The sequence below is a fragment of the Haliotis cracherodii genome, unplaced genomic scaffold (assembly GCF_022045235.1).
Source record: "Haliotis cracherodii isolate W230 unplaced genomic scaffold, xgHalCrac1.p SCAF_1, whole genome shotgun sequence".
NCBI lineage: Eukaryota > Metazoa > Mollusca > Gastropoda > Lepetellida > Haliotidae > Haliotis > Haliotis cracherodii.
Window position 1 is genome coordinate 69,642,735 of NW_027266264.1, and position 19,067 is coordinate 69,661,801.

Genomic DNA, 19,067 nt, shown 5'->3' on the forward strand with positions numbered 1-19,067 from the left:
TAAAAATGAAGTGTTATATACTGATTATTTATTACAGTGAACGTTTATCGTTTTGAATATAAGTTTGTATTCCGTTAAACTACTTAATAAAATAAGCTATAAGTATAAATCAATGCACTATTTGAGTGTGTCACATGATCACATTAGCAGATGATAACCTTGATGTTCTCAAAGTGATCTTCATTTTAAGTGCCAGATAATTTCTTATATACTGCGACAACTGTTTTCTAGAGCCACCAAAAATAATGGCTGGCATTGAGAGTTTCGGTAATGTTATTTCAAATATAGAAGATCTGGAGAAAGGTAAATGCAATTGTCATCTTGTTAGAAAATATGTCTCATTGAAAAAATACATTCATACGGACATGTATCAGGATATACTATATAGCCTGTTTGAGAGTCGTGTCCGACATTAGTAACTTGAAACGTATTAATATTCATGAAACATAAATCTTGTAATGATTGGGAGGTATTGTTTTGTGTGCGGTCAGATCATAATGTTAATACTGTAACATACCCCCATCATGTATGTTTTTCACAAGATTACCATCATAATCATGCACCCTCGCAATCATCATGATCATAGAGTCTATGGTGCCATATGTATAATATCCTGTTAACATTTAATTACAACACTCTGTACAGCCAACATGAATGTATACTAATATGTGAACACAGTATTTACTCATTGCGAACAATATAAACATAGGTATATAACTGTATGATAGTACACTCGTATTAAGGGGTTTTCAGACATTTTAAGAAACATTCACAGCTTTATTGTTAATTACATGAATAACTGTAAAACATCTCACTCACCAAAAGAAGTCAAGTTATCTTAAAAATATGCTATCACCTGAGTATCTACAACGTCACGCTCCTCGTTGAGGCGTGAGAAATTGTGATAAACATGTCCATCCGGAAACGGACGATGTCAGAAAACATATAATCTGATGATTAACAGAATCAGAAGTCATCCTTTCAGCATTTATAGGGTCAAGAACTTTTATTTCAGTATCGAACAGAACATGTAGGTCATTGACATGCTTGGCATAGTCAGTATTACTCAGTAAATGACTTCAGTCTTATTTACATTTATGTACAATTCAAAACAGGAAACATGAATTTATGTAGCATCTGTGAACACAGTGTTTACTCATTGTAAGTATGATAGCGTATTTGAGCTCCAGGAACTTTAGCTGTAGAGTCATTGTTTGTAGAATTAACACCTAACATCAGGCTTAAACATCACCTGGCGAAGAAAATAGTGTAAAGAGAAACTGTTATGTTCTAATAAGAACCTCCAGACACTCGATTACCATTCTGAAACTCTATGGTGTCTGTACATTACCATTGGAAGCATGTTTAGATGTTTATGTACGTACAAACTCCTACAATATAAGAGATATAGGAAGGACCAATTTTCTTTTACTTAAACATGCTTTAGCATTTAGTTTAGTGACCAATGATTATGGCTGAACATTTATTGTGTATTTTTATAGATAGTAGAAACAATCTACATGGTAAAATGTCTATGGACACTAAAGTTACATGTTTAAAAGATTTGTTTTGTAGCATGAATCGTAAGTTTTGCAAGTATTTTGGCTTGGGATTTTGATTGATGACACTTTGCTTTTTCATCATGTTTAAAATGTGGCTGTATTAGATGAATAGTGGCACTGACCTTCATAGATGGAGCATGACAGGTTTCCAACCATGTATTATGGTTCTGTTCTGATCTTCAAAACCTTCCAAATGGCATGCTGGTTTTCTTGGGGGAATTAGTTAGCAAAGAGTTGGAGTCACAGGAGACAAGTTACAATTTATTTACAAGAACAATAGACAATTTACAATATCTTAAAATATAGCTGAGGTCTGCTTGGTTAGAGCGACAAACCCCTTCTGCTTAACATTTTGCTTCTGTATGTATTTAACAAAAATTAGAACAATAAAAAAGAATATGATACACAATGAGGTGTGCCCTACAGTTAATGATTGGCTAGACAGAGGGAAATAGTTAATCCTGTTTGACTGGCACTAATTTTGTTGACATACTTACTGGTTAATAACTGTTAATTCAAGATATCTGATCTTATCTTTGAAATTTAGCTGTTAAGATAAGGCTTAACAAAGATGATTTCGAAAATCTAGACCTTGTACCTGCATGCAGTTATATCATTACCAGTAGCTTAGTAATTGTTTGATTTTCTCTTATCTAACTTCCAGGAGCAGGAAAAGGCTTTGGTGAGCATGGCAACATGATGCAATATGATAGTTAACACATATCAGTATGTCCTATGAGGTATAACAACAGTAGTTCTTATCTACTCACCATACATCAGTGCCGTGGTATATGTTAATCTGTTTTCATAGTAGAGAGTTTGTGAAAGGGAAGGTGTGTAAGAATCAAAGAACAAGTACTAGTCTAGTCCCTCTTGCACTGGTAGCTGCACCCTTGTATTTCAAGATTTATTTTTAAGTTAAACTAAATTTGAGTTTTGTGCTTAATCATTATCATGATTATGCATCTGCACTTTGTTTTCAAATGCCATTACGCTAAAACAAAAAGGGAAATGTTTCTTGGGCACTGGTGCATACCTTTTTTTCCTGCATGTCAGTCATTTTGATTGCCATTAAATTACATACTTTTCGAATTCCCCACATTGTATGATGCAGAGTTACTCATGCTTGACAATTGACATTGTATTGAAGAGCCGAGTTCGATATGTGCCCACTTGTTTGTTTAGTTTGTATTCTAGTAGGATCATAGAGAAGGTATTACTCTCTCACCATGTTTGTCTTCAATACAAAAATATATAAAAGTTCTACTACCTCTCTCATCTCATTCAGTGAAATGTGCCCGAGAAACATTTTCCTCTGCAGCATTATCAGGCATTTTGTCCATACAATGCAGAGATGGTCGGCCAGAATATATGTTTGACATATCTCCCTCATACACCAATTGAATGAGGTCAGTAGTCACCCCATTATGTCATATTCTGGGTCGGGGGCACGGGTGGCCCAGTCGTCTAAGGCGCTGCGATTCGCTGTGCAGAGTTGCGTTCTTTGGGCACGCCAGAAACCTATGATTGTGGGTTCGAATCCCGGTTCGCCTCGATTATGTTTCTAGGTTTGTCAGCACCATACCCGTGCTCGTGGGTTTCACTGAAGTGGTAAACGTCTAAGACCTGCATCACTTCGGGCTTTCCTCCCACATTAAGCTGACACGCTGTGATATAACTGGAATAATGTTCAAAGCAGCGTTAAACCCAACTCACTCACTCACCCACTCATATTCTGGGTCACCTAGGTTGGCTGAATTCATCCATACTAAGTCAATCAGTCGACTATTTTGCTGAGAAATGTATGTGACTTTGTGAAGTGACACTGATCATGTGATGTGGACTGCATGTGTGCATGTTTCTGTACGAACGAAACTGTTCAATCTGTGGACCCCATAATACTGCATGACTGAAATGTATATATCTGTTCTTATCTGTACGTGTTGTGTGCTCACAAACAACACAACCCAAGGGAGATGAAGCATTCAAATTGCTTCATACACGATTTCAGACAATGCTTCTGGACACTTTCCTCATGGCGAAAGGAACTAGTATAATCATAAGTGTAGGTTATATTGATAGGTTGGAATGAAGATATGTCCTCGAAAAGTATGTACATTGTTGAAATTTGCTGTAAAAAATTGATGTATTTGTACAAATTTAGATTACAGCCATATTCTTTCATCAAAATTTAAAACTTTCATTTACTTTTGTAATTTTCAAAATGGTCCTCAATATATTATGCTTAGTGTGAGGTAAAGAAACATTCCATGAATTGGTCATAACACAACCAGGTGGTGCCTCTTACATGAGTCACAGGGATCAGATTATTAGGACGCATGTACTACTCTACTATTAGACAGACCATGAGACCTGTGAAGATCAGGGTAGAGAATAGGTCTTCAGCAACTCATGCTTGCCATAAGAGGCGACTATGCTTGTCGTAAGAGGAGACTAACGGGATTGGGTGGTCAGGCTCTCTGACTTGGTCATATCCAAATTGCGTGGATCGATTCTCATGATGTTAATCACTGGATTGTCAAGTCCAGACTCTACTAATTACAGACCGCCGCCATAAAGCTGGAATATTGCTGAGAGCTGCGTTAAACAACAAACAAACAAACAGACCATGAGAATGTTATTCCATGTCCAGATGGGTGTTGAGGAAACTATAGAAGTTAGATTAATAGGTTTTAGTAAACATGGTAAACAAGTATTGTTTTTATGTGTAAATGCATATGTGGTGTCACACCTGATGTGTGCCTGATACATTGACTGGAGTGCTTGTATGTAGAGCTCTGATGCATGCACTGTGTATAGTGTAGTGAGCTCTGATGCATGCACTGTGTATAACATAGTGAGCTCTGATGCATGCACTGTGTATAGTGTAGTGAGCTCTGATGCATGAACTGTGTATAGTGTAGTGAGCTCTGATGCATGCACTGTGTATAGCGTAGTGAGCTCTGATGCATGCACTGTGTATAGTGTAGTGAGCTCTGATGCATGCACTGTGTATAGCATAGTGAGCTCTGATGCATGCACTGTGTATAGCATAGTGAGCTCTGATGCATGCACTGTGTATAGCATAGTGAGCTCTGATGCATGCACTGTGTATAGCATAGTGAGCTCTGATGCATGCACTGTGTATAGCATAGTGAGCTCTGATGCATGCACTGTGTATAGCATAGTGAGCTCTGATGCATGCACTGTGTATAGCATAGTGAGCTATGATGCATGCACTGTGTATAGCATAGTGAGCTCTGATGCATGAACTGTGTATAGCATAGTGAGCTCTGATGCATGCACTGTGTATAGTGTATTCAGGTCTTATGTATGCACTGTATAGTGTTGTGAGCTATGATGCATGCAGTGTATGGTGTACTCTGATGCATCAAGTATTAGTACTGTACGAACGCTTGCTGGATATACAACCATCCTATGCAGAGACAGGCACATACTAATATTGTCACTGCAAGCATCATGTTAACTAACACATAAAATATACCTCCAACTAACATAACACTGTATTGTCCTAATGTAACCAAGTCACACATATCACTTTGAGATACATGCACATATTAATCCATGAATTTGACTCAAAATCTGTGTAGGCACCTCAAATGGAGACCTTTTATGGTGAAAAACTTGTATTTACCAGGTAAGGCTATTTTATTTAGAAATAATGAACAGCCCCAGAGAAAGCCTAGGTAAATCTGTGCATGTTCTCTGTATTTTGATTTCACTTTGTAATTGTTGAAGAAAGGCCACTATCAGTGTTTCTCACAAAGCCAGTTTGACGAGCCAGCTGTTGTAGTGATTGTTTGTTTCTACACTGATGACCATACCGCGATGACCATGTTTGCCTGACAACATGGCTGTGTGGCCTCGTGGCTGGCCATGTCCACCAGTCATCTGTCACACTTATATCAAACCATGCCAAGCGTAGTTGTAGCAGGATATAATATCTATTGTTTCTTATTCCAAGTTTTAATAGGAAGAACATAGGAAATCATTTTTTTTCTTAGGAAATTGTTAATTAGTTAGGTAAAACTTATTTTTTAAAGTTATTATTTTTTTATTATATACTACTCCACTTTTGATAGGGATATTTTATACTCTCCTTGACACACACTAAATCTCATAGTATGTCAAGTGTATATTTAAATATAATTACATACCGTATTTGACATAATAAGCGCCCAGGGCGCTCTCACAATTAGAAATAGGGGGCTCTTATTAGAATATTATTTTGGTGAAAAACAACAGGGTTAAAAGATCGTAAATTTCGTGGTTTAGGCTGACAGCCTGAAATGTTTATATACGACAGATGTATTTTTCCAGAATCTAATTTCCCACAATTAAGGATGCATATAACACACGTATTATACACAAATAAATAAGTCTTGTGTACATTGATCAATCAGAAGTGGTGCTAATTGGGATTGTTCACTAGCCAATATATTAGCAAATATTGCCGTGGGCGCTTATTTGAGCGGGGTGCATATTACGTCGAATACGGTATCTGTTTATCCCTGTCAAAAGTTGAGTAGTATATTTACCGAGAAAAGTGTATATGTTGCAGTTTTACACATGTGAACAAACATTCCAATATGCCTGTGTAGTGTAACATGCTAAAATTCATAGTGGATGGTTGTTCAAGGAGGTCTGTCAGTCAGCACTGTGTTTTGGGGTTCCACTCCACATCAATGAAGTCCATCAACAAATACTTTCCTCCCACATTACAACGGTTTAAACTGGAATGCTGTGTAAATCAGCATTAAATCAAACACACACATTAATGAAATACCCTTCAAGAACCTTTCAAGTCAAAAGATGACCCCTTCTCTTTAGTGGATGGGGCATCCAATACCCAAGACACTAAAAGATGCTACTTTTTGTTACCTTGCCTTGTACTCTAAATTAAAGGGAGAATACTCAGAGTCGTTGTCTGAGTAGGGTATACATATTAAACTGTAACATGGTATCTCTTTTGGCCAGTACTATGAAACTGGCATTAGTCCGGACTAGTACAAGCAGCCCTACACAGGCATGCACACACACTCGCTCTCTCGCAGACAGACACACACCACTCACACAAGCACACACAAGCACACACAAGCACACACGTGCAAATCAAAATATAAGTGTAATGATCTTGAATGCAACATTTAACCCCATTTCACCACACCCACCGTGTTAAAAGACAACAATACCAAAAGAAATTAAGTTGTCATGGAATATCAATGATCCCACACACACAGAGGCATCTGGAAAGAAACGGTTATCAATGGACATCCAATGACACCAGCTGTGTCATGGCTAGATCTCCGAATGCTTAATAATCAGTACAGTTGTATCAGCAGTGTGATGGTCAACTCGGTCAGTGGCAGACATGTTTGTATTTACAGGACTGTGAGGGGGGTGATTTCTCATGCTAATGCTCTGTAGAGTGGTGCTGACAGTGAAGCATTGTATCATTCAGGTGCACAAGTAGCCACCAGTCTTCTACAAGAAAGAGCCAACGATGTCCGAGCCAACAGAGTCAACTGGCAGTCGTACCTACAGTGAGTTGTTACTGGGTTGGGGTCGGGTACTGTCTGGTAGGGTACTGAGTAGAATCAGGGTACCCAGATGACTACCCGGACCCGTGGATAGTCACATAATATATTTTTTAATGACGAAAATTACCTGGAACTCCATGTTTACACTACAAATTGCTTACATTGGCATTTCTTTCTGACAGTGCACGCAAAGCTTCTGACTTATATATGTTTGAATAAAGATGAAGCTTCTGTCCTCTGAAGTGTATATGTAATCAGATAGTTTTATAGTGTAGGAGAGTAAATCTAAACACTATTTGTCAGAGTTCCGTTCAAATTCTCAATCGGACATTTTGTACTTATCTCTTGCGACCTACAGTGGGTACCTGGGTAGGGTTGGGTAAGAGGGATCGGGCACTCGGGTAGTAACTTTTGTCTTGTCCCAATCCTAGTTGTTTCATACCCCTCAGGTGACCAACGACAAGATTTCCCTCAGTTTCTGGAAACTGGGAGTGGTCACTGCACAATTTAGAGAGACCTGCTTGAATTGAACTTTTCATCTACAGGAAATCATACACAACAAATAACTTCAAACAAGACATGGTTTTGTTTCATCCTTGCCTATGAACATGTTCAAGAATGTTCAGATCATTGAAGCAGATTATAGTTTAAAAAGTCCTGTTTTAGTCCATGTATGTTTCTCTAGGAAATGTCTGGATGTACTGACCAATAAAAATATGTTGCATAAAAATATACAAATTACCATTTGGACGAAAAATATATCTTGGCATTCTGTATGTATATTCTGCGCTACTCTCTTGTTTCAGTAGATTTTACGCATGAGCTGTCATAGACTCGACTTAGACCAAAGGAAATTTAACTAGACCATAGTTCTAGTTGTTGAATGTCAAAGATTGATAAGTATTGAATTTAGTCTGAATCTATTTGAACCCTTAGGAAGAGAATATATGGATGTCAACTTCTTTATTCTGAGGAACACAACGTTTCTAAATGCCTTTCAAAGACCTATTTCAACCCTGTGTGGTCCCCAGTATCCAACTTGCCCAATGCTTGTCACAAGAGTAAAAAAATTGTTTGATATCAAATCTTCTGGACCATCTCCACTGGCCCACTAATGGTTGTCTTTTGTTGTGTGAAGAGGCCAGATGATCTCCCCGGAGGTGTATAACTTCATCTCTAAGTTTGACATGGCAAACATGGAGGTCCGGACGGCCATGCTGCAGGAAAACCCACAACAGGTACACACAGACAGGGACAGGCCATGATAAGGTTCTCAACCGACATCTGCACACTCCATTATAGTCATTTATCTACAGGACAGCCTCTGTGGTGTTAATGTCCACTCAGGGGGCGGAAGGTTGGTGGTTTGATCTCCGACCTCGCCATACCAATACATGTTGAGAGATACTACTTGATGTCATCCCGCCTGCCGCTCGTCATTAAGGGGATAAAACAAGGACTGATAGGCTCAGTCAGTATACTGTGTCTGATTGGCGTATGCATGTTAAATTGTGGCACTATAAAAATAAGCAAAATTCTGGACTAGTACAAGCAGCCACACACTAGTGTACATGCATGTCACTCACTATATGAGTGAAATAATCTTGTGATGTGATGTGACGTTGAGCCCCATTTCACCTCACCTCATTTATCTACAGCAGCATATATAACCTGTTGACGTTAACGGTTTGACTCAGTCGGAGGGAAAAACATTGCAAGCTACTTGCCCAAATGGTATTTTGGCATCACTTTCAGGAGATGTTAGTGTCAATATAAATAAATGGACTATCATTAGCTGAGCTTACTAGATAGAAAGGCATTTTACTAGATTCACATTTTGAGCAAATGGTAAAGTAGCGATCAGTGAAAATTTTGTTCTTGTCTTTTTGTTTTGGTCACATGGAAGGATTCCTGTTGAGATGATTTGATGTGAAGTGAGATTATTATGATGATTTTGTCTGTACCTTATACTGTATTATGTATATATGTTGCCAGTTTGCGGCGACATTCTACAGCCTGATCAACCAGATCGCCAAGGACCAAACACTGGAGTACATTCTCACCATGCTGGACGATGCCCTGCAGGTATAGAAATCTGAAAGTTGGTGGTGAAAACTTTCCAATCTATTTGTTGTTCCAATTATTGAATGAATATTGATGTATTGATGTAATATTGATAATCAGTATAATATATGTCTTTAAATATTCTTTGAAAGTTTCTCAAAGAGGAATCCCACTTTGTGAAGGATGTGTTGGAAAAAACGAGATCTCTAATGGTATTTAAATCTTTGGACCCCCTAAATCTTTCATGCCTTGTTTCCAACTTGGACGGGCTGCAATGATGCAGTGGACACAACACAATATGTTTCTTGATACTGAGAACCCAACCTCCATGGGGATTCCAGGGAAAAGTGGTCCAGATATGCCATGTGCTCTCCTAAGAGGTGTTTAAGAAGCATGGGGTGGTCGGACTCAGTGACTTGGCCAATGATTGTGTGTCAACGCGCTCATGTTCATGTGTCAAGTTGCTCATGCTTCCAATCACTGGATTGCCATGTCCTGACTTTATTGATTACAGGCTTTTATTATATACCTCGAAAACTGCTGACTGCAGCACTGAATGCAACGCTCATTTAGGTGATAAGATGGAGTGAGTGAGTTGGGTTTAATGCTGCTTTGAACAGCATTACTGTTAAATCACAGCATGTCAGCTTATTGTGGGAGTAAAGCTTGTAGTGATGCAGGTCTCAGATGTTTACCACTTTGGTGATAATTGAGCACAGATATGGTGCTGACAAGACTGAAAACGTAGTAGGGATAATCCAGGATTCGAACCCACAAGCATAGCTTTCTGGACTGCCCAAGGGACATAACTCTGTACAGAGAATTGTGACACCTTAGACAACTGGGCCACCCATGCCTCCTGATGGAACTCAACATTTGCCATGTCAGAGAGTATTCGACCATCTAAGAAAATGACTAGAAACCCGAACAAAACATATGAAGTAAATCTGCATCAATTAAACAGGTTCACATACTTTTATAGCAGTAGAAATAGTACTTTTACAAATCTATACTGTTTATTGTTTGTATCAACACATTACCCTAGATATTATAGATCATGGTATTGCATGTATGGCCATAAACCGCGCTGTCCATGAATGGCTACAACTTGGTTTGTATGTGTTCCAGGAGGATAAGGCTCGTGTGGACTTTTTCAAGGAGTACGCCAAGAAGAAGAAGGAGTCGGTATGGAATCCCTTCTTCCACCTCCTGGACAGAGAGGACAAGTTCATCGTCTACCAGGTAACAGCTTGTCAACACTGCGCACCACACACGATATGTCAGCACAGTAGTTCACAATGTTGGTGTCTGTCCGAAGAAGCAGCTAACATTGGGATCAGGGCTCTGTTGCACAAAGATATTTTAGCACTAAGGTGATCGTAACTCCCATGCTTTAACATAGGCTTACGACAGTCACAGCGCTAAGATCGTTTGTGCACAGGGGCCCATGGCCTCATTTCACATAGTGATCTTACACACTAGCTCTAAGGCGATCGTAACTCCCATTCTTAAACGTAGATTTATGACAGTCATAGTGCTAAGACTTTGTCGTGAAGTAGGCCTAGATGATCATTGTTCTAAGGTGTTTAGAGTGAGAACACCTTTTGAACAAGGGGATCACCTTAGAATTCAGTACCACAACTTCTAATGATGATGATCTCTTCTCTGGGATTGTTAGACGACTGAGTTATGTCCACACTGTAAAATCAGTGGACATTTACCTAGTCAACGATTATAAAAATGAAAGGCAAGGGACGAAGTGGTAACAGACACATACAAAGGTAGTCATGGGGTCACTTACAAGAGGTTATGCTGCCATTTGGCGCGACTGCAGTCTACTGGATCCCGAATTGTAAGGAATGATCTGATCACGCTGATTCACTGTCAACGGCTCCAGGCATCAGATGTTGAGTTCAGGAGCAGGCATTACTAATTCGTTGGGTGATTTTATGACAGACAAGTGTGGGAAGGATAATGTGGATCATAGTAAGGAAGAAGGAAGGTATAGGCATTGATAATGAAGCCGTGAGGGTGATTTGGCTTTAGAATCATATCTGGGTAGATGTAGCGAGTGCAAGTGGCATGGGCCCAAGTTCGATGACAGTTCCCTCTTGCACATCTTACCACTTCTTCTTGCTGGCTTAAAGTGTTTGTGTGAAGAATGCAAGGGAAATCAATAAAATACCATGACAAGCTCGACTCCCTTGCTGTAAAATGCATAGACTGGTGCTTTCTATAAAATGCGCCACCGCAGGGTATGTTTAGTCAACAATATTGAAAACTCCCATCATTGCTGGGCTTATTCAATGATAGGTGTAGATATGATAGATCACTGAGTGGAGCTAACGCACTCCTTATGACCCCATCAAAACCTGTTGCTATGCTGACATCACAGGGCATTGTGGGGGCGTTCGGTAGCCTAGTGGTTAAAGCGTTCGCTCTTCACCCCGAAGACCTGGGGTCGATTCCAGACATAGGTACAATGTGTGAAGCCCATTTCTGGTGTCGCACCCTGTGTTATCTCTGGGATATTGCTAAAAGTGGCGTAAAACAATACTCACTCACTCACTCACTCACTCACTCACTCACTCACTCACTCTTTCACTCACTCACTCACTCACTCACTCACTCACTCACTCACTCTTGGGCAGCATAGTAGGGTACTGAGACTTATTTTGTTCAAATATAATATGAACGTGCTTGGCCCCACGTTGGGCACCAATGTAGCGGCCATTAAATTTCCAAGTCCCGCGATGGGATACCAACCACAGAACTCATCCGAGGTCAGAGGCCTTGTCCACATGACCAAAGAGGCTGACAAAGTAAGGATGTCATCTGTGGGATGACTCAACTCTGTGCTACAGAAACATGACATTGTTGTAATGTTGTTCAGTAAAGTATAAGACTCTCTCCATATATTTCTTCTTCTCCAGTCCAGTCGAATTATTGGTAAGATTGCCTGCTGGAGCAAGGAGCCCATGGACAAGAGGAATCTGCAGTTCTACCTCAACTGGATCAAGGATCAACTCAAGTCACCTGTAAGTTGACAGGAAAATACCTCTTTACTGTGCATATGACGACGTGTTCCTCCCTTCAGCTATGGGGTGAAAGGGTAGCTTAGCAAGACTTGGGTTAATTCCCCAATTGTATAGAAGCCATATCTGGTGTTCCCCATTATGCTATTGCTGGAATAAGCAGCACAAAAACATACGCACTCAGTCCTTCAGAGAGTGTTGATGTATTTCCTTCAGAGAGTGTTGATGTATTTCCTTCAGAGAGTGTTGATGTATTTCCTTCAGAGAGTGTTGATGTATTTCCAGAGCAACGAGTACCTCCAGACAGCTGCCCGATGTCTGCAGATGATGCTGAGGATTGACATGTACCGTTGGGCCTTCGTGGACGTTGAGGGGATCTCCGCGTAAGTATAGGCTGATTACTTTAGTGAGTGTTAAAACAGGCTTAAGATATAAACAGTCTTTATTTATGATCTTCTTAAGTACATGATGTATGATCATAGATGGACCATATTGCAAATGTTGTGGTAAAGGCTCTATAAATGGATTCATCCAATTTAATATTTTCGAAATTGTCTCAATGGCATTTGCTTACTCACCAGAATATGATATACAGCAAATCTGTTATAAACAAACCAAAACATGAGTTCGCTTTATCTGTTATAAACAAACAAACAGATAAGCAAACTCATATTTTGGTCCCGGCCATTTGCTGTAAATATGCTGTACATATGCTTTTAACGACCGAGGTTTATAACGAACTAATATTAGTTGTCCCTTTGAGTTTGTTAAAGCTGTAGTGTACTGTGTATATCCTTCATTTTGCATATTATATTCAGCTGATCCCAGAGTGTAGTAAAATGCTGTTTGGCCCTCAACTGATGATAGTTCACTCTAAATTCTACTGAAAATGATGCCAAACTAAGACAATTTTGACACAGACTGAGTTATCACTTGTTTGAGACAACCTGTTTGCAACTATAATGCCATGGTGCCAATAAGGATTCCGTACATTGTGCTGCACATGCGACATCCATTTGGAGTTTCTGATAAAAAGGTTTCACTGTATAGGCAACAGATCTGAACAGGTTATTGTGTTGTTTGGAACATTTACTCATATTGGTAACCAAAGTTCCGGGCATTCCCCTGATGTTTTGGTGAGGGTTTAAGTTACCCATTACTGTTCCAGGATCGTGTCTGTGTTGGCCGGCAGCAAAGTCGGCTTCCAGATTCAGTACCAGCTGACCTTCTGTCTGTGGTGTCTGACCTTCAACAGCATGCTGGCAGAACGCATGACGAGGTACGTCTGGGTAGGAATGTTACAACCTTGAGATGCATGGCTACAAGTTGTGTCCAGTCCAAGTACAGAAAGAGGAATGTCCTACGGCTGATTGAAATGTTTCCTTCCTGTCCTTATCCTGTTATTTTACAAATAAAGAACAAATTATTTTAGATGTTAGAGATCATTCACATGGGTTTTGTGGTATGATGCATTTAGGCTGGTCACTGATACTGTGTAGAGAGAGTGAGTATGGCTTTACCCACTTTTAGCAATATTTCAACAATATCATAATGGGGGACACAAGAAATGGGCTTCACACATGTCAGGAATTGAAGTCGGGCCTTTGGCGTGAGGAGTGAATGTTTTAACCGCTAGGCTACCCGACAGCCCCTTTTTTAGAAAATGGGATTCACCTTGGCTGTTGGGTGAGGGATAAGAAAATATATCCATGCTTGAAACAGCCTAAAGTTTCACTACATGTCAGCCTGTCCGAAATAGCTGTTGACAGCTATGTTATGAAAGCATTGGTTTCTACCTTTAGCACTCTATGTCCCTATTTTCTGAAACTCCAAAAAAGAGTTTCACCTACAAGTTTCTCTTAATTTGATTTTGGGTTAATATTTTAAAATATATTCAGCAGTATTGGTATGTTCCCTCACTTATGATGGCTTTTGTTATATCTGCTTCTTGTCTGCTCCCTAGATACAACATCATCCCCATCCTGGCTGACATCCTCAGTGAGTCGGTCAAGGAGAAGGTCACCAGGATCATCCTAGCCACATTCAGGGTAGGTCGACCTTCAGGCAAACAGGGACGGAGTAGATAGCACATGGACATACATCACACTGGCTTAGAGAGCTACACAATGTTAACAGCTTCCTTTCTCTTTAAGGGGACAGGTGGCACAGTATTCTGAAGTAATACAATTCGCTTTTACAAGTTTTGGTTTGTCAGCATTATACCTATGCTTGTGGGTTTTTCAAAGGATAACATTGTGTCCTGCATTTCTTTAAGTTTTCTTCCCATATTAGGCTGAAACACCATCATGTACTACTAAAAAGTAGTTAAAGAACACCCACTGTTTTCATATGACTGTAGTTAATTAGTTATGGCTGATGGTAGGCCTGGGGCAGATTACTGGGGTTTGGAAGGGTCCTGAGCAGGCCCGTGGTTAGTCACATGATTCGTTAGTTTGTTGTTTAACGCCACACTCACCAATATTCCAGCTATATGACGGCGGTCTGTAAATAATCGAGTCCTGACCAGACAATCCAGTGATTGATATCATGAGCATTGATCCACGCAATTGGGATTGTTGACATGCATCAACCAAGTCAGTGAGCCTGACCACCCGATCCCGTTAGTCGCCTCTGTTAATCACATGATATATTGTTTAATGACAATAATAATAAAAATCCCTGGTTACACTACAAGTCGCTATTGTTCACATACTTCAGTGTATGCATGATCAGATCACTTTATATGTGATCAGATCACTAAATACATTGTAGGTTTTGCCAGGCCTCTGGTGAAACAATTCGTAATCAGACACAACTTTTGTACACAACTTGTACCCATCAATAGGGACCAGGTAGGTTCGGGTAATAGGTGGTCGGGTACCTTGGGAGTAACTGTAGATTTGTCCCAGCCCTAGCTGGTGGGTATTGCAACATACAGCCTTCCAGTTGTGGGTGTTCTTTAACCTGTGTTGAGGAGTATCTGTTCAAAATGAAGTTAAACCCAACTCCTCCCTCCCATGTGGTTGTAGAATCTGTTAGAGAAGCCAGAGGACCGTGATATTGTGCAGGACCATGCCCTGTCCATGGTGCAGTGTAAGGTGCTCAAGCAGCTAGAGCTGCTGGACGGACGCAAGTTTGACGACCAGGACATCGTCGACGACCTCGCCTACCTCAATGAGAAGCTGCAGCGCTCTGTCGCCGACCTCAGGTTGGTGGTGTTGATGTTACCTGGCTACCTTGATCTTAAGCTTTGTTAGTAATTTGTTTGGGGTAGAATCTTGAATCTTTAGTTTGATGACGATGCATTATTTGTGAAATGTTAACATATTGCTGTACAAGGATTTAAAGCAGATGGTTTCATATCTGGATTTTGTGTGGGTTCCAGCTCATTTGATGAGTATTCTACTGAAGTAAAATCTGGCCGACTGGAGTGGAGCCCAGTCCACAAATCTGACAGATTCTGGCGGGAGAATGCCATCAGACTCAATGAGAAGAGTTACGAACTGCTCAAGTAAGTTTGTTTGTTTTGTTTGTTTGTTTGTTGTTTAACGTAGCACTCAGAAATATTCCAGCTATATGACGGCGGTCATTTGACTCTGGATCAGACAATCCAGTGATTGACATCATGAGCATCGGTCTATGCAATTGGGATATGATGACATGCATCAACCAAGTCAGCAAGTCTGACCACCCGATCCCGTTAGTCGCCTCTTACGACAAACATAGTCGCCTTTTATGGCAAGCTGAAGACCAATTCTAACCTGTATCTTCACGGGTCTCTCAAGTAAACCTCAGCACAGCATGCTGACATGTAAAGTGTGTAACGTCATTCCAAGTAATGAAAATGTAACACTGATTCCTTGTTCACTCTACTTGTAACAACACCTTCCTTTATCTCACAGTTTGTCATGTAATATTCTAGCTGTGACATTACAGTATTGGCATGAAGGACGAGGGGGGTTAGAGCCGCTATTCTGCTAGTCCTAGCCTGGTGAAAATCCAGATGGACCAGTTGTTTTCTACCCAAATCTAGGTAGTTTGCATAAGCCACTAGTCCGAAATTGTGCTCTGGACTAATTCGATTTGACCAATGGTGTCTACCCCTTGGGTCCTTGTCACAACACTAGTGTAAATAGCTAGCAGTGTGTATGGTGTTCCTGGATTCAGTTACTATGGTAGTAACCCTCAGGATCCCCTTATTAACAGACCGCCTCCGTGGTCTAGTGGTTGAGCGTTCCGTCCAGAGAGCGGAAGGTCCACGTGCATATATATGTACAATGATCTTGGATGCGATGTTAAACCCCATTTCACCTCACCTTATTTACAATGGGATTATATACCTTATTTGACAGGGTTTGACCAGACAAAAATGTATGCATAATAATAAATATTATCCACTCTGATTTATGTACATAAGATTTATCTTACATTTCTGGGTAGGGTGGAGTATGTTGGACTCCCTTTTCAATGCCTAGGACCCCAAATATTTAGTACCAAGAGTTCTCCGGATGTGCAAATATATAAACCATTTCAAATCCTTGCTTAGAAGAATCATGATGGTTCTTATACTGAACTTGACATTGACTCTTTCCTAGGATACTTGTTCGTCTGCTGGAGACCAGTAAAGACCCTCTCATCCTGTCTGTAGCGGCACATGACATCGGGGAGTACGTCCGGTACTACCCTAGAGGCAAGAAGTAAGTGAGGAGCTGTCACACCATCTTGTTACCATCTGCTCATAGCTGCCAACTATGCTGATTATTTCGTATTTGTAACAAATTTGCGAATGAAATACAAATATATGACTTCTTCCTTAATTCATGTGCACATCACATGGATCATTTTTTTCTAGACAAGAGGGGGTAATTATTGATCTGTATTTATTTAGCCTTACGCTTACATGTATGCATGGTTTGTGTTGTAAGTCAAGTAGGAAGTTAATAATGATCTCAGTCTTGTGAAAAGGTGTCGAGTTAGATGACTGTCAGTGGGTCAGTGTTAGGCCTGAACATATGGTTTACATGATGGCATGGGTGTGCAGTGAACAATACCTGTCTGGGGAGCTATACACAGCCTTCAAGTTCACACCAGCCCGCTAGCCCAAGACTACTTAGTTCTGCTCAACACAAATAAAAATCGTGTGCGAAATACGCTACAGTCGGAAAGCGCACGTTAAATCTCCTATATCAGTCAGTCAGTCAAATAAAAATTGACTGATGGTTGCACACTTTAACTAGTAGCATTTGAAGAATATGATTCTGAACCAGTTCTCACTGCTTCAATTTTGCTAGAAATTGAAACTGAATAAAACTGACAGAAAGCGTATACATAGCAAACAATAAGATCTCATTCAGCAGGACAAGCTCCAAACACTGGAGATTAGTGAAAGTTTTCTCTAGTCCTCTGGACTAGTCTTAAAAAGTGAATTTCTAAGGCTGAATACATGTGCTGAATCTTCTCCTGCAGTGTGATCGAGCAGCTTGGGGCCAAGCATATCGTCATGCAGTATCTCAGCCACGAGGACCCCAATGTCCGATATGAAGCGCTCATTGCTGTACAGAAGCTTATGGTCCACAACTGGTGAGTGGTAGAAATGTCTGTGTCTAAGTCACTGTCCTACCATGTATTATCCCAGTGATATCTTTTTTCGAGAGGATACTTATCTTGATTAAACAGACCTGGATTTACATTGTCGTATGTGATATATCATTGTTACCAATCACTGCAATAGAGTGAGTGAGTGAGTATGGTTTATTGCTGATGGTACTTGTTACCCTGCCTGGGGCTCGGCATGTCCTTAGTACAGGTATATGCAGATAATCCTATTAGTAATTACCAACATGATTTGCTGTAGGTTAAATTTCACATGCCTAAAAGTGTGACTGAACATGCAGTTGTATTTTTGGCTGTGTGGCGTTCATATATTAATTATTAGGATGTTAAGAAGAATATATCTGTAAGAAAATGCAACAGAAGAATTACTTTTGTGTTTCAGGGAATACTTGGGCAAGCAGTTGGAGGCTCCAAAGACAGACACACCAGTAATGTCAGCAGCTAAAGCATAGATGATAACATCGACAACATCATCACAACATCGCCTGTAGATCAGTTTCGGTATTCACCTGGTGCAGTAGAAGATGAAAACTAAATATTTAATCTATGAAGCAATGAACCTGATATTATGCACAGCTGCAGTAGATGGTGGCACATGCTGGTCTATAGTCGGGGTCTGTGTACCGCTACAGTAGCACTTGACTAGACATGGCACTCAGATGGCAGGAACTCATTTTGTTCTTTGAACTATCAGTACAAGAATTTATCAACGATTCCAAACAATGCCTCAGGCAGGCTATTTGGGAAAAAAGACATAACTTTATTCAGAACTAGGATTTTCTTAAAGTCCATATTTTCTTGAATTCAGGGGTGTCTTTATATTTCATTCTAAGCAGAAAATGTAAAACTAACCATTATACCTTCTTGTTATTGGTCTTTTAGTTTGCAAGTCACCTCTGTAGATCCATAACTTTAGTTAAAAAATATAATAACATGACTGTATTCTAACTTGGGGATATTTGCAGACATTTGCTTCAGACTTTGCTCCAAATATCGGTCTCTGTAGCCTAGATAAATCCCTGCAGTGCCTATGTTGTTATTTACTTGTAACTAGTGGTTTTGAAGACACTGAAAACCCAGTTGTACAATGCATCACAGTGTCTTTGTGGGAAAGTTAGGACTGTGTACAAATGGTATGTTAGTGTCAAGAGATTGAATCAAATGCTTTGTCTTAGTGCTATATCAGTCACAAGTTGACAGTTTGGAGTATATGTAGACATAATACGCAATAT

At 40.0% G+C, this 19,067-nt stretch overlaps 1 protein-coding gene across 2 annotated transcripts; it reads left to right on the forward strand.

The window, feature by feature from the left end:
* Window positions 1–134: 134 nt before the first annotated feature.
* On the forward strand, window positions 135–18,835 carry LOC139465826 (V-type proton ATPase subunit H-like). 2 transcript variants are annotated; one of them, XM_071247804.1, is made up of 15 exons: window positions 135–303; window positions 2,227–2,244; window positions 7,045–7,126; window positions 8,262–8,361; window positions 9,119–9,208; window positions 10,316–10,429; window positions 12,121–12,225; window positions 12,508–12,605; window positions 13,391–13,501; window positions 14,186–14,270; window positions 15,252–15,430; window positions 15,608–15,733; window positions 16,818–16,919; window positions 17,689–17,802; window positions 18,218–18,835. In XM_071247804.1, the coding sequence occupies exons 1-15, from the start codon at window positions 246–248 to the stop codon at window positions 18,285–18,287; spliced, it is 1,452 nt and encodes a 483-aa protein (XP_071103905.1). In that variant the 5' UTR covers window positions 135–245; the 3' UTR covers window positions 18,288–18,835. The 2 variants fall into 2 exon arrangements, with proteins under 2 accessions (XP_071103905.1, XP_071103990.1); XM_071247889.1 differs by lacking the exon at window positions 2,227–2,244.
* Window positions 18,836–19,067: the final 232 nt, after the last annotated feature.

Excerpts from the sequence above, each read along its gene's own strand:
- LOC139465826 (XM_071247804.1), top strand. The coding sequence starts at position 246 with ATGGCTGGCATTGAGAGTTTCGGTAATGTTATTTCAAATATAGAAGAT. Across the intron at positions 10,430-12,120 it reads ACAAGTTCATCGTCTACCAG|TCCAGTCGAATTATTGGTAA; the intron begins GTAACAGCTTGT and ends CTTCTTCTCCAG. Across the intron at positions 15,431-15,607 it reads CGCTCTGTCGCCGACCTCAG|CTCATTTGATGAGTATTCTA; the intron begins GTTGGTGGTGTT and ends TGTGGGTTCCAG.